Source organism: Penaeus japonicus, unplaced genomic scaffold (genome assembly GCF_977035675.1).
Source record: "Penaeus japonicus unplaced genomic scaffold, GWHDUDI00000001_assembly GWHDUDI00000037, whole genome shotgun sequence".
Lineage (NCBI taxonomy): Eukaryota > Metazoa > Arthropoda > Malacostraca > Decapoda > Penaeidae > Penaeus > Penaeus japonicus.
The window spans coordinates 12,317,939-12,332,938 of NW_028234439.1; the positions used below are offsets into that span (position 1 = coordinate 12,317,939).

The window sequence follows — 15,000 nt, forward strand, 5'->3', positions numbered from 1 at the left end:
GCAACAGGTTCAGCAGCAGGCCCAAGTTCAGCAACAAGTTCAGCAGCAGGCCCAAGTTCAGCAACAGGTTCAGCAGCAGGCCCAAGTTCAGCAGCAAGTTCAGCAACAGGTTCAGCAGCAGGCCCAAGTTCAGCAGCAAGTTCAGCAGCAGGTACAACAGCAGGTGCAACAGCAGGTGCAACAAGTTCAACAACAAACTCAGCAACAAGTACAGCAACAAAGTCAGCCATCAACACAGCAGATAATGCAATCTCAACAGCAGACATCAAAGCAGCAACAACTGCAGCAGCAGCAGCAACAACAACAACAGTCTGGGCAACAACAAGTGCAACAGAGCCAGACACCACAGCAAGTGCAAATGGCCCAGCCCTCAGTAAATAATGTACAACTTGTAAATGGTCTTCAGATGCCAGTTGCAGTACAGCATCCCAGCACAGCCAAAACACCACCTTCATCTGCAGTTACTGGTTCAGTAACTGCTTCCCCACCTCTGATTGTATTTACAGGCATTGTTAACAGTGAAGGAGTGCCAGTCAGCAGTGGGTCTACCTCTTCAACTAATGCAACTAATGGAACCACTAGTGGAACTAGCAGTTCAGAAGTAAGCATTTATGTAGATATATTTTGAAGTTCTGCACCTGCTTTTATATGCAACCCATAACCCAACATTTTATCTTGTTAAACTAAATGTAAAGACGTAAAGGTAACTGTGTAACTCCATACTCTCAGGTAAAGCCAGTCCCTGTAAAACGCACTTGGAGACGGCCTTGGAAGAAGAAGAAGGAGCGAGAGAAAAAGCAACCAGTGAAGAAGGCTCGGAGAGTGAAAAGGAAGCGAGTGGTTGTACCAAAAAAGAACATCATCCACATAGACCCAAGGAATGGACCTGTGGTAATATATCTGATTATGATTTTTGATTGTGAAAATGAATTTTAAAAACATTGCATGTTTTAGTTTATCAGTTGAAGTTCATTTAACTCTTCTGAGATGGGCCAGATGTTAAGATGATATATTAGCAAGATGATGCTACCTAGTATTTGGCATGATGCCCTAGTTGCACAACTCCAGGGGTAAATAGCTTGATTGCAACAAAAGGGAAATGCCCATCATGGAAGGGTTAAAGACAGATGAGACAGTATTTAACAGATTAGAAAAGCCCATATGGTAATTGAAAATTTAATGTAATATCTCAACTTTGATTCTTTCAAGATTGACACGGCAATAACGCAGATCAAGAGGGAGTCAGAGGAAGCCATAAATCAGTTGAAACAAAAACGACAACGTATAAAGCTGAACAGAAATTCAGGAAGGGAATATGTGAATCGTCTAGGAAAGGTGGGTGGAAAGTTTTCTGCAGTTTTCTTGTTTCGTACTCTTTCTTTTAGTTTAGGTACATGATTTACTTGCTTAGTAATTCAGAAGAATAAGTAGGATATATCATTGCGATTTGCAGTGTATAGAGATTTGACATCATAAAACAGACTTTATATGTTAACATTACCTACAAAAATAAACATAAAGACCTTAAAGAATATATTATTTCCATAAGCCACATATATCCATATCCACATTCTCATGTACGCATACCCTCCCCCCCACACACATTTGTACTCTTGATAATACGTGATATTACCTGAGAATTATTTTGCAGGTGGTTGGGGCAAGGATGATTGGTTCACCTTGCAATTGCCCTCTCAAGTGCTGGGAGCGAATGGGTTCAAAGATTTTGGAAATTTTCAATAATTTCTGGGATTTGAGTGACTTTAACCTCCAGAACTCGTACCTTTTCACATGCCTCAAGCTGTGTGACGTCAAGCGCCGTTACACCAAGAAGGTAAATGTAAGGAAACGACAGTCTGTTTGTAGATAGTTCATGGTATTATCTGTGAAAATTTTTTTGTGAAATATTTACAATTTGTTATGTCTAAATGTCCTAGATGGAGAGAATTGAAGTGTGGAATGATCAAATTCTTATAGAGCTTGATAGATCATATTGAATGTCATAGTACTCTTTCTGTTATGGAGACATTTTTCTCTTGAATTTCTCCTCTCTCTTTTTAGCCCGCAGAGGAGTCACGAAGACAAAACACTTTTGAATACTTTGTTCGTATTAGTGGGAAGCACTTGAGAGTTTGTAAAAGAGCTTTCATGAGCTCTCATGGACTAACCAGTGACAAGAGACTACGAACTTTATTTCATCAAATGAAGGTATGTAAATTAAGCATTTTTATTATGACAGTTGCTGTTTATTATTATTGGGTAAATTAAATGAGAATTAGTAAAGCATTTTAGTAACCAAAGGTGTTCTTTTTCAAACACAGGATGGAGCTCTAGTACCAGAGCCAGACAGAAGGGGCAAACACCTACGACCTGCAAAATCTCCTAACCAGATGAGTCCAACTCACCCCATAGAACATTGCCAGGGGAATAACAAAGCCAAGAAACCCCGAACTGTTAAGAAGAAGCAGAATAATAAGCTAGAAAATAAGCCAATGTATACCCCTCCTCCACCCCCAATGGGTCACATCCACCCCCATTGTACGCCTCCTCCACCACCAGCACACACCACTGCAATGCAGGAGCCTCCACATGCCTACATACCTAATGGTGATATCTATTTCCCAGGCCACTACCTGGAGCCTCACCAGTCAATGGCTCCGCCACCTATGAACCAGATTCCTTCTTGCCAAAAGATGTTGGAAGCTCCTGCTTACTTCATGGCTGGTATGAAAGAGAACACCTTCCATCAGTGACTAGAGTAAGCCTTCCACTGCAGATATTTGCACCATTTAGTTTATATATATTTTTTTAAAACACTGTAATCCTTTTTTTCATCTTTCATATATCTCATACTTCTAATTTGTTGAGCAGCTTTACAGTAGCCAACTTATTGTTCTTATATTATCCTTCACAGCAAAGTGTAGGGTGTTTGCAGATTCGATAAGTAGCTTGTTTTATTTGTATTTAAAGAAAAAAATGCAGGTTTTGGTGTGGAAGGTGTTATTGTGTCATAAATAATATAGTGGCAGCTAGATTATCATTGTTGTTATAAGAGATTGATTTATTATGATTAGTATTTAAATTTTTTACCATTTTCATTTTTATTATCATACATTGTTAATATTGGCAGTTTGGTATTGTGTTATTATCTCATTTTTATTTTTGTATTTTACCTGGATATTTAATGTTCTTGGTTATTACTAATAATGATGATAATGAAAACTGGGTGGGACAATTTCAGGGCATTTGTTAATGTAATCTGTTTAATGTCAAAATGTCAACATATTTGTTGGAAGACATTGAAACTGTAAACAGATTTCTGAATCTATTGCTTAAATACTGTAGCATGGATGAATTACAGTTCCATTTGTTGATAAGCAACAGGTACTGAACATTCCAGTATTCTTAGTAATTATATCTAAAAGATAAAATATGTTGACTTGTCTTTCTTATAGCTCTGATTTTGGTTACTATTTGTAAGCTAGAAGCTAGTCTAACCAGATAACTGCATTTGTCATAGACAGTGAGAGCTCAGGGAGAGCTCCGTTGCAGAGGTGTTTCATGCCAAGGGAGTGATGTCCATTTATAGAAGACGGCAGCTGTCATACCTAATTTTGGCAGATATTTTACTCTTGTGATGATATTTAAATATTATCTTTGATATGGACTTTATACAAGAATGAAAGAAGTAGCATATATCAAATATTTCAGCATTAGAGGAGCAAAAGAGCTCTCTAGAATGGAAACTTGTTGACAAAAACCTTATGATATTTATATTCATGTATATATCACATATATTGCTTCATAGCTCTTAACCTGTTAACAACGGGGCAGATTTGGCTGCGCCTGGTCATCTCGTCGGGATATTCACAGCACATGGGCCTAGTGCCCCAGGCTATTTTTACACTGAGGCAGTGACCAACTGCTACATCCCTAAACACTCGGTGGGAAGGCCGGAAAAAGCCATGACGAGACAGTCCCGTCAACCAGTGGGAAAACCAGCCGAGCCTTGATGCAACCATCACATCATCCGGAGTTAAGAGGTTGATTTTATTTGATGCCAAAATAGTATTTGAAGGCTCTGATTGCTTGAAAATCATTGTTATTATCTTAAACCTTTCACTTAAGCAACAATAGGTGTTAAGATTCAGGTATCAGAGGTGTTAATATTCCATGATATGATAAGGGTTGTCATAAGAGAACTCGTGTAAAGTTCTGCACAATTAGATTTATCCCTGTGATAGCCATTTTGAGGTTGTAATAGGTTAAATTCAAGAGAATGTATTTTCATGCAGATGTGTTTCAAAACTTGCTAGAGAAAGCTTTGAAGAGTGTTCCTAATGGTGAATCTCTCTATAATTTAATGGATATCAGTTGGCTGGATGTTTCAAGTGGCCTTCACAGTCGATTGGTGTTTTGTGCCACATTAGATTAAGTTACGACCATCTTACATGGAAAAGTAAATGATGGTCAATTAGTACAAATGTATTTGGATGTGTTGGGGGTTTCCTTTCTTCACGCCACAAGGAGCTGGCTAGCTGTTCCCAAATATACTGTAAAAATACTTGCTTATTCAAGCTGATATACAACAGCGTGAAGAGACTAAATTTCCATTAAAAGATGAGTTAAAATGTTGGAGCCATTAAATGTTTTTGAATATTAAATATTAGCTTATTATATTTTTCCCAGTTTCCAGTAAAGGACCTTCCCTTTTATTTTTCTCTGGATAAACTATAATCATTGCATCATCTTTTAATCAAGGGACATTTTCATGTTCATAAATTTTGCTTCCTCCTCCCTTTTTTCATTGAAAGTGTAAATTATTTCATCATCACTGGACAGAGAGGTCCTTATGCCGATCTGCTTTGGAATCCCATACAAATTTAGGTATTAGGAAGCAATCTAGGGCAAATGGCAGGGAAAGGTATGGATCTGATGGTCATTATTTGCTTTAATTTATGCATGGAAAACTGTGAAAAGTTATTTTGTTACTATCAGAATTACAATAGGTATATGGGCAGTATTCATTTGCTCCAGTGTTCAGTGTTTCTGCTGTTGTACTCAGTTTGAAATATTTGTTTATGAAGATGGGTGGCCAAAATATATGAGGAATCTGTTTAATCCAGTCTTCCTGTTTAATTTTGAACATGATAATTTATTTTCAGCATTATTATAAAAGCACAATTTTATTGATTTCGTACAGACTATTGTAAATGTATATTTTAGTGGTGTTTTTATTGACATTAAGTAAACCAGTGTGAATATTCATTAGCACTGGTCATCTTGATGAAGAAACTAACTATTCATGTGTAATGAAAATTGGTGGTTTGCTATCCTGTCTTAGCAGTGATGAGTGATAAAACATAAACTGTAAATTTACTTAGCTAAGAATGTCAACCACTTGTAGAAATGTATATTTTGTATTTAAATGATGTATGGGTAGCAAGTCTCCACTGTAGATCTCTTAATTAGTTTTCCTTAGGCTGTACATGTAACGTTCTCAATAATAGTGGTATTAACAGTATATTTTCTTATAAGCATGTAACACTCATGGAGAGCAACTAGGTACTAATTCTTTAATTACAAAGCTTCTCTGCTAAATAATTAGATAAGTGACTTGGCCTGCACTTTTATTTAAACACTAAAGACAGTAAGAGCAATATATCAAGGCAGTACTATGCATTTTTGTGATATTTCAAATGAAGCCATTTCGTTTATGTGTGCAAGTAAACTAAGTTTAATAATTTTCAGTAAACACCATGTAAGCTTTTACTACGTATCTGAAAAATATGTTGAATAATCAAGCTTATTGCAATTAGTGTTGTTCTTTGTTGTTTTGACTGTGCTGGTGGGCAAAGAAAGTGGCCTGCGCTGTGGTGTAGAGAGCTTTATGTAGTTGCTTAGTTGATCAAATGTAACAAAGTAAATGAATACCTTATTGAAATGCTCTTTATTCAACCCTTTTGAAAAAGTTAATCTCTGGAATCAAACATAAAAGAATGAAAAATGTTTCAAAATTATATTTGTATGATTGTATCTACTAATTCAATTTTGAGAATGATATTTTGGTCGCTTACATTTTGAAAAAGCACTAACCAGGAGTCAGTGTTAGTTTTTGAAACTGTTATATTCAGACAAACAACGGGCTCATCACCAACAGTGATAGGAACCTCTCTTAGTTATTTGACAAAAAGAAAGAAAAGAAAAGAAAAAGAAAAAAAAAATCAGAAATATGAAATTCATAAAACATCAGCTTTATAGTGAATACTATTATATATATATTTTCACATGATACAGTTTATACGATTTGTAAATATTTGCATTTCCAGTAAATTTGAAGCCAACGCACTTCATATACGATACCAATTAGTTCTGTGGGAAGGATGTGTATTACCACAACCAAAACCCAGATTGTGAAGGCAGGAGGAAGAGATTAAAATCATGGCCTTTGCCTGGAATATTATCCTACAGCATTTCAACGGATTTACCAGACCAAGAAATTGAAATTCTCCTTGTTTAACCAACATTTGCTTTTGATTTTCTTGCCTGTGTGTGTGTAGGGGGGGGGTAGACTTGGAATGAGAAAACCAAAATTGAATTCAGACTTTAACCCATTGCGTACGGGTGTCATGACATACGTGACGTAGGAGCTTTGGCCTGACGACGGGCGTCATGACGTACACGACGTTCGGGGATTTTGGATCACTGTGCTATTTTATTTGGCTATGAAAAAGGAATGAGTGATGATGGCTACTGCAGTCATAATTACTATAATTACCGTAATATCGTGCAAGCTTAACGTCCAAAACCTAGATGGCACCACTTTTTCCTAGCACCAGCAGGTGAGAGAGCCTTGATGTCTCTATAGAGCGATGGCACACACTAAGTTGATGAACCTTGCTCAAAACTACGATGAAGGATGTGCAGGCAGAACGAGAAGAGGAAGGTGACTCAATCCATACCCAGTGTCTAAAATGTGCTCCGTTCATGACAGCACAAAAATACGAAAAAATAAAGTTGCCTTTTGTCATAAAACAGCAATTCTTCTATCACATTGAGTATAAAGAAAATAATGAGCTAATATGGATAATATACTACAATTTTAGTGTCATATGGCACATAAAAGTCTCTAAACTCAATAAAACACACAAAAAAATAAAACAAAAAACCGCTCTAGTTTTACAATGAATGACTGAAAGAGAGTGGGATGATTCAAATTATATTGCTTCAAGCGGTCTCTCTCTAAAATAAAATCTATCCTGGAGGCTGGGCAAGCAAATTTATCTCCGTCTGCAATGGGTTAATAACTATACATCTGAAGAGTTTATAATCTGAATATTCATTTATTCATTCTGTGCCCTGCTTCATAGTGTTGGCGACCATGTCAGTACAAACTCGATCTGTGTTGCTCTTGACTTTGAAGCCACGTCACCAATCCATCAGGCATCTCTATGTCTGCCCGTGGCACGCTTGCCTTCAATCTTGCCAGAAATGACCTTCAGTCTTGTCAATTTCTCTCATAACATGACTTAAAGATTACTTGTCATTTACAGATTCTATTTACCAACGATTTTTGCCAATTCGCTTCTTTCAAAATCGTTCCATTCAAATGTTTAGCTGTCCATGGAATTGGTAGAAATCTAAAGAACCATATATCTAGTGCCTCAATTTCTTGTTTTCCCAACTATTTAAGGTTCACAACCGTACAGAAAATGTTTGATATAACACTGAACAATTGAGAGGTGTTTGGGAGGATTCGTTTCATATTTTGAAACATTAGTTTGGCTTGACAATTCTTGACCATAGTTCGGCTTCATGCCTTCCGTTAGACGAGACCAAGGTAATTGAAGCTACAGCATTATTTTAATTTTATGACTGGCGAACACGTTACAGGTTGGTATGGCATTTTAACAGCCATTCACCATTAATTTTAGTCTTTTTATTGTTCAGTTCCAGCCATTATCTTCAACGATGTTAACCAGATTTTGGGGGTTTTGTTCATTATGAGCCAGCAAGACAATGTCATTTTCGTCTCATACTATTTCCCACTGAAATTCCTGAAATATCTAATACGTTTCTCATTATTCTCTAGCTATAAAGTAAGAACAGATCTGGTGATACAGGTCTTTCTGTACTTCTAGAGAACGTCCAATGAGGGTTCTGAGTAAGTTTATTGCATTTGCTGATCCTATACCTTGAACAAAGCCACATGTGATTTAGGTTTATAGTTAGGTGGTGTTCACACTTTTTTTCAAAGCGATAAATTTTGATTTGAGTATGTCTGATGGAGTATGGCCTGGCAATATCTTCATCGAGGTCTTCTATATTGTCCAGTATCCTGCTCTTCTTCATGATGACATTCCCATTTGGCTTTCAAGTATCCATTTGGTAAGCGTAATTCGCTCTCAACTATATCTTCAATATTTACGCGTTGGATCTTTGTAACATCTGTCATCCAGTCAGGACTCTTTGGCTTCATTGCAATTTTTCCTCACCTATTTGTTTTCATTTTTGTGTTTCCTTTTGCTAGCCTGCGTTTAAGATATCAGTCATCCATTTCTGTTTAGCTTTTGCATTTCGATTCTCTATCTCCTGAAGTTTCGAATTTCTTCACTGCTAGGCGATATTTGTCCCGAATAGTATCATCGTTTGATTATAGGAAAGCTAGATGAAGTTTGAGATTATTCGCTTGCCATTTTCCTGGTTTTGAGTTTGCATCTGATGTTTGCTATTCCTGGTAAACTTTGGGCTTTGAGGAGTGCATTTTTAAAACGGTTGTTGTGTAGCCTATCTGATTCAGCTCCATTTATTTCTAGGTGGCTGTTCAAACCAAGTGTTTGCTACGGTGATATGCAATAAAGACTAAAATAGATTCTTCATCTCTATCAGTTTTAAGTCCAATGCCACTTCCCACTTTTGTATTGAAATCGCCCATAATAATCGTAACTTCTTGAGGTTTACACTGCTGTTTGGCGTTTACTAAGTCTGCGTGAATTTCACCAATTCTACCTCAGTGCTACTAGAGGTGGGTGTACAGGTTTGGGTGATGTTGAGGTCCTCCTCTTTCATGTTCACTTCCTCCACAATAGATCATTTTATGATCGACCGCATCAGAAATTCCTGCTCCTCTCTAACTCATTTTACAAACACCCAAGATGTTAATCTCCAATCTATTTATTTAACTTTTAATGTTCTCAAACTAACCTTATTGGGAAATTGTTCTGACAATCCATGTAGTATTTTCCATCTTTTCTTACAAATTAAATTTCAATTTAATCACAGTAGATGGATAATTGTCTGACGACACCTACAGAGAATATCTAACCCCACTAAACGAGGGTGAACCACTGGATGTGGACTGCCTCTTTATGTCGTTCACTTTCATTCTGATCATTGTTGTTATGCTTATACGATACAAATTTACTCAGAGTAGTTTACAATAGATTTCTTGAGGACAATCCCCATACTAGGCGGGTTGTTTCAGTCATTAAATGCGGTATCGTCTGCCAGACAACGGGAAGTCGACCATATCCAAAACAATGTTACGGCTGCTTAGCTTTTCATCCATCACCAGCCGGCCATGACTCCACGTAACCCTCATCGGTAGACAGCGGATACTACTACACTGTGCCTAAGGGCGGTCCGCAGGCTAACGGAAATAAACAGACTCAAATATTAGGATCCACAAAATGAGATTGTTTTCGTTATCTACCCCTTATCAGACTAAGTTAGACATACTTTTTGTGATGAAAATGAAATTATTGTTGGTTTTAGTGAAAGATGTTTAATGCAACCGAAATTAAGTTTATTTTTCGTTTGTATCAGAATAAGGAAATATTCCGTTGTTTCATATTTGACATGTAAAAACATCTTTTCAAGTACCATGAAAACTAAGGAAGAGCAACACCACATTTTGTGCAATGTACATATAGTAATGTGCAATCAGGCATTTTGAATGTGCATTACCGTCATGTTGATTTCTTAACCTTCTTATTGGAGCATCGTGTTAAGGAACCTCCTGTTCATCACTGGTGGAAGGGTACCCATTGCTTTGATGACTACTTGGTGGGCCAGGTAGCCAGTTATAGTGGCATGAAATTTTTCCAAAACTGTGGGATCATAAACTATGATTGACTCATCACCGAGTCTTCTTATGGTGATGATTAGCAGGCACTGCATCTGAAAAAGAAAGGAAAATTTTATATTGCCCGTACTTCAAAAAAATGACATCTCAGATCTCATAAGAATTGTTAAAGTATGTTTATTTGGTGCTATCGTGACTTACCCTCAGCTCTCGTGTCTCCACCTGCGGTCTACCACTCGCCTCAGCTCACCTAACCTAATATAATCCTAATCTAACCTAAACTGTTCGATAACTTTGGTAGACGCTATAATGTTTGATGCCGTGGTAGACCGCATACTAGAGCAGCACCAAAAACAGTTTAGTATGTCTCGTTATAGAATACAAGTTTTGAATATAACGGGGGCCATGCGGTTCTTGAGCAACAATAGAATGTGTACATTTTTTCTTATTTTGTCAAAGAAGAGAATCAGGTGAAAAGGCTGAAATAAAATGGACCACATCTGCCCTTCCAGTTAGTGTTGGTCTAGTGACTTGCATTTCGGAGCTGTTACTTTTCCTTATTTTACCATGTAATTTTAAGATCAATTCGAAGATTGTATAATGTGCTACGTGCTACAAAATTAGGCTAATTTCCTTCGATAGTAACCGTCCATTTGATAATAGCAATGATATATTCACTAGGCTTAGTCCCTCTATTTTTTTTTCTTCTCGTCAATCTGCCGTAAGTACTTTTTGTTCATCATGTTTGTTATTTGATTAGCAAGGTGTTTTTTCTTTAAAAAATATTTTTTCTTAATGACTTTATAATTATTACACATATATATATTTTTATTATTTCTTTTAATTTTCTCCTGATTAATTAGGATCCGAAAGAGCCGACTCTCTTGAGTGAACAGAGCCGTATGAGCAAACTCCCGTAAAGAGTCGGACAGAAGGTAAACAAACCCTAGCGCCTTATGTCACTACCGGATAGACCAACGGAGTATATCATTTATGAGACAGCATTCAGTCACACTTGGTGTCTCTATTTGTGTATGTATGTGTATATATATATATAAATATATATATATATATTATATATATATATATATATATACATATATATGGAATAATCATCGCGGTTTTCATCATTATCATCACTAATTTTATTGATATATATTCTAAACCGGTGATTCTCAACCCGTATTCCGCGAAACCCCAGGGTTCCGCATATAGGTCTCGAGGGTTTCGTGATACATATTCGCATTCAATGGAAATCGAATTCTCGTAAATGTACAGGGCCACGGAATACCACATATTTGTAGGCCTACATATTAACTACGTATATACATATTCTGTATTAATTTTGTGCAAAGTTCCTTGAATTGCGCTTTTTGATAAATATAAAACAAAGAAGGATTAGACAGCTTAAAAGCCAAGTGCCTTATTGTTGCATGCCGACTCAAGTACGTAGCACACAGTTCTACGGAGGAACAACGCTCGTGAAAGGGTTCGGTTCCTGTACTCGGAAAAGGTTGAGAGCTACTGCTCTAAATAATTAAATTCTACTATTAGGAAATCAAAAAGATTGTGCACGTGACTCAGTGTTTTTCGTTGATATCACCCCTGTTTGATTTTGAGAGAAAAAAAAACTTTATACGCAAAAAATAACCTATTCGAGGAAACTTAAACAAGTATTTAAAAAATTCTCATCTTGTTGGCATTATATTGACGTTTATGCACGTTATTTGTTTTCTCCTATATTACAAAAAAAAAAAAAAACAAAAAAAACTGGGCAATATACATTTTTCCCTTTTTAGGGTGTTACCCTCTCCCATGTCTATAAAATACACAATATATTGCTGTTTAGGAGCATACTGAGCAGGAGTTCATTGGTCCTCTCTGAAAAGTGTTTTCTTTTTTATATAGATACTTAAAGTTGCCATCAGACATATCGAAAGATCAGCATGCCAGAAAATGATATTAGATCTGACAGGTAGGGAGGACATTAAGTATCCCAGGGAAATAGCAGGGTAAAATTAGTAAATAACTCATCGAAATTGATATTCAATCGGAGTCTACTAACCAAATATAGCGATTCATATGGCCATTGTAAAATATAAATGCAAATAATGCGGTTATTTTACAATTTATTCACCCGCGTGGCGTGCCGTTTGCACAGCGATTGCGGTTGTTTCTGCGTCTACGCTAGGCGGGAATTTTGCATGTGCTGTTTTCGGGGTATTTCTGGGTTTACAAATTCGTATCCCAACGACCAACCTAACTCTACCTAGTTTAGAGGTTAGGCGTAGCCCCCCTTTTTCGGAGCACTGGCTTCCTTACTATTTGTGTTGATTTAAAAACAGGTCACAGTTTAAACGATGCTTTCGGTCTATTAATAGCACTTGTAACACTAATTGCACATAGATGTCTATTGTGCCACTTAGCGTGGAAATCCTGAAGACTGAGTCTTATTTAGATAAAGTCGCAGGGAAATTAGCACGTTTTGCGAAGTAAACATCTCTCATGGCGCAAATTATGAGCATTTTAGTCGTTCGTATCTTACTTACTAGTTGCGTTAAGCAATATTGATATATTTGGTTAGCAGACATCAGAAGGAATCCATCGATACCAATTTCGATGGGTTTTTGATGAAGACCTGTTCTAGAAATATATCATAATGTCACGCATAGGATTTATGTCGATCACTCAAATGCCATAATCTGGAGGTACTGTATTTTTAGATTCCTTTATGGGGGCCCAACCTTCCCCCATTTTTGTTATATATCTTTAGGAAGAAAAGAACTCCATTCATGTAATATATGAGAAAATGAGAGAATAATAATGCATATATGTCAATTTTTGTACAAAAAGCCATTAAGAGGATTTTTTAAACGTTTCAATTTTCTCAAAAATTATATCTTAACGTGTAAATTACAAGAAGGGGATTGATATTTTCGTGCCGCATGAGAAAGAAAGAAAGAAAAAATGCGGTTACACTTTTATGTGTGGGTTAATTGAGCACATTAAGCTGGAACGTAAGCAAAGATGGTATAAATGTTTTTCTTTTTTGGTGGTCCTTCCCTTCACACACAAATGTTAATAAAGTAGACACCACCTAACGCGTTTATATATATATATATATATATATATATATATATATATATATATATATATATGTATATGTATATTTATATATATAATATATCTAATATATGTATATAAATATATATAATATATAACAGATGGATGTATATATATATATATATATATATATATATATATATATATATATATATATATATATATATATATTCGTATATATGTATATGTATATTTATATATATTCATATATATGTGTGTATATATATATGTATTTATATGAATAAATATATATATGGATATATATATATGTAGATGTATATATATATGTAGATGTATATATATATATATGCATATATATACAAATATTTATATATACACACATACACATACATATACATATACATATACATATACATATACATACACATACACACACACATATATATATATAAATATATATATATATATATATATATATATATATATATATATATATATATACATATATGTATGTATGTATATATATATATATATATATATATATATATATATATATATATATATATATATATATATATATATATATGCATGCATATACATATATAAATAAATACCATATTGAAATAAAAAAGGGGCTTCTAACTAACCGAGACCAACGTTTGTTCTATTGACAAATCGAATAGGAAGGCTTTCTCGGAAATCAACCCACCCTCAAAAAAGTAAGACTGCGGCCCCAAATTTTAAAGGTGTATGAGGCTTGAACGGTAGGACATTTTTGTTTGATAGTTGTTAGTATGCCAATAAAAATCCATGTTTTTCTTTATATTTCCTATCATTTTTATTGTAGAATACAGGGTGTTCATTTGTTCATGGTATACACATATAAAATTGGTAGACCATCCTCTTCTTTCAGTGTGAGACGTACAGGGATTCATGGGTTTCATCCCTATTGGGTTGAATTTTATTTGGTAACATTCTTCTCGATGACTGGTTGAAGGTTGTAAGAGGAAGATGGCATCCTAGCGTGGAATAATAACTATGAATCCCACCCTCTCATTACACGGCATAGCGCTCATCGCAAGGTCTCATCGGTGAAATTCCGTAGATACCAAATAATTGTGGAAAGACTTTTGGGAAAGGTCAAAGCAAAAGGTCAAAGGTCTCCACCCCATCAGTGATCTTTGAATATTCATGACAGAGTTCACTCCAACTATTACAGCTTCAGCTAATGCTCTATGAGTTCTACTGAAACTCAAGAAGACATTGTTGTGAAAGCAAGAACGTCAAATCTCAATTGAGAAGACCAATTAATACTCGGTCAGCGTCACCCATCCCTAAATAATAAATACAAACAGATGTTCTTAGTATGCAAAATGTTGAATTTTCCCTGATGCAACATATTACAAGTGGCCAGTGGAATTCGATGTAGTAACTGGTTTCTTTCAGATACAAAAACATGATATACCAATATCGGGGCACATCATCACTCAAAAGTGCTGCCTGCACTAAATACAGACCCGTCCTATTCTGACTACTCAGTTTAGTGGCCAGGTATCAACACTGATATCAATAGTACACTGGAAAAAATGCAAGTTTGCATGACACAACAATCTTTTCAACAGAAATAATGGATCGACAATGGTCCACCTCAAAGACACGTCAGTTGACCTCTTCTGTTACTTGCAAGGATTCCTTATGTATGTGGATCGGTTTTCTGGCTGTCCAATTTGTCGGTCACTACGGCTGTGATACATCTGTTTAAGCTGCCATTTGACATTCGGATGTCGTGACTGTCATGCTAGTTCATTATGTTAATGAAACTCCCCGACTAG

The 15,000-nt window shown here is 35.8% G+C and overlaps 1 protein-coding gene across 3 annotated transcripts in view; it reads left to right on the forward strand.

The window, feature by feature from the left end:
• The window catches only part of LOC122263249 (uncharacterized), an 11,464-nt gene extending 5,520 nt beyond the window's left edge, over window positions 1–5,944 (forward strand). For 2 of the 3 annotated variants that reach the window (XM_043031645.2, XM_086532442.1), the window contains exons 2-7: window positions 1–601; window positions 730–891; window positions 1,210–1,335; window positions 1,652–1,840; window positions 2,062–2,208; window positions 2,322–5,944. The exon at window positions 1–601 is cut by the window's left edge and continues 688 nt beyond it. In XM_043031645.2, coding sequence (XP_042887579.1) covers window positions 1–601; window positions 730–891; window positions 1,210–1,335; window positions 1,652–1,840; window positions 2,062–2,208; window positions 2,322–2,753 — 1,657 coding nt within the window. In that variant the 3' untranslated portion in view covers window positions 2,754–5,944. The remainder of the gene's footprint in view (window positions 602–729; window positions 892–1,209; window positions 1,336–1,651; window positions 1,841–2,061; window positions 2,209–2,321) is intronic. The other variant, XM_086532443.1, reaches the window with a different exon arrangement.
• Window positions 5,945–15,000: the final 9,056 nt, after the last annotated feature.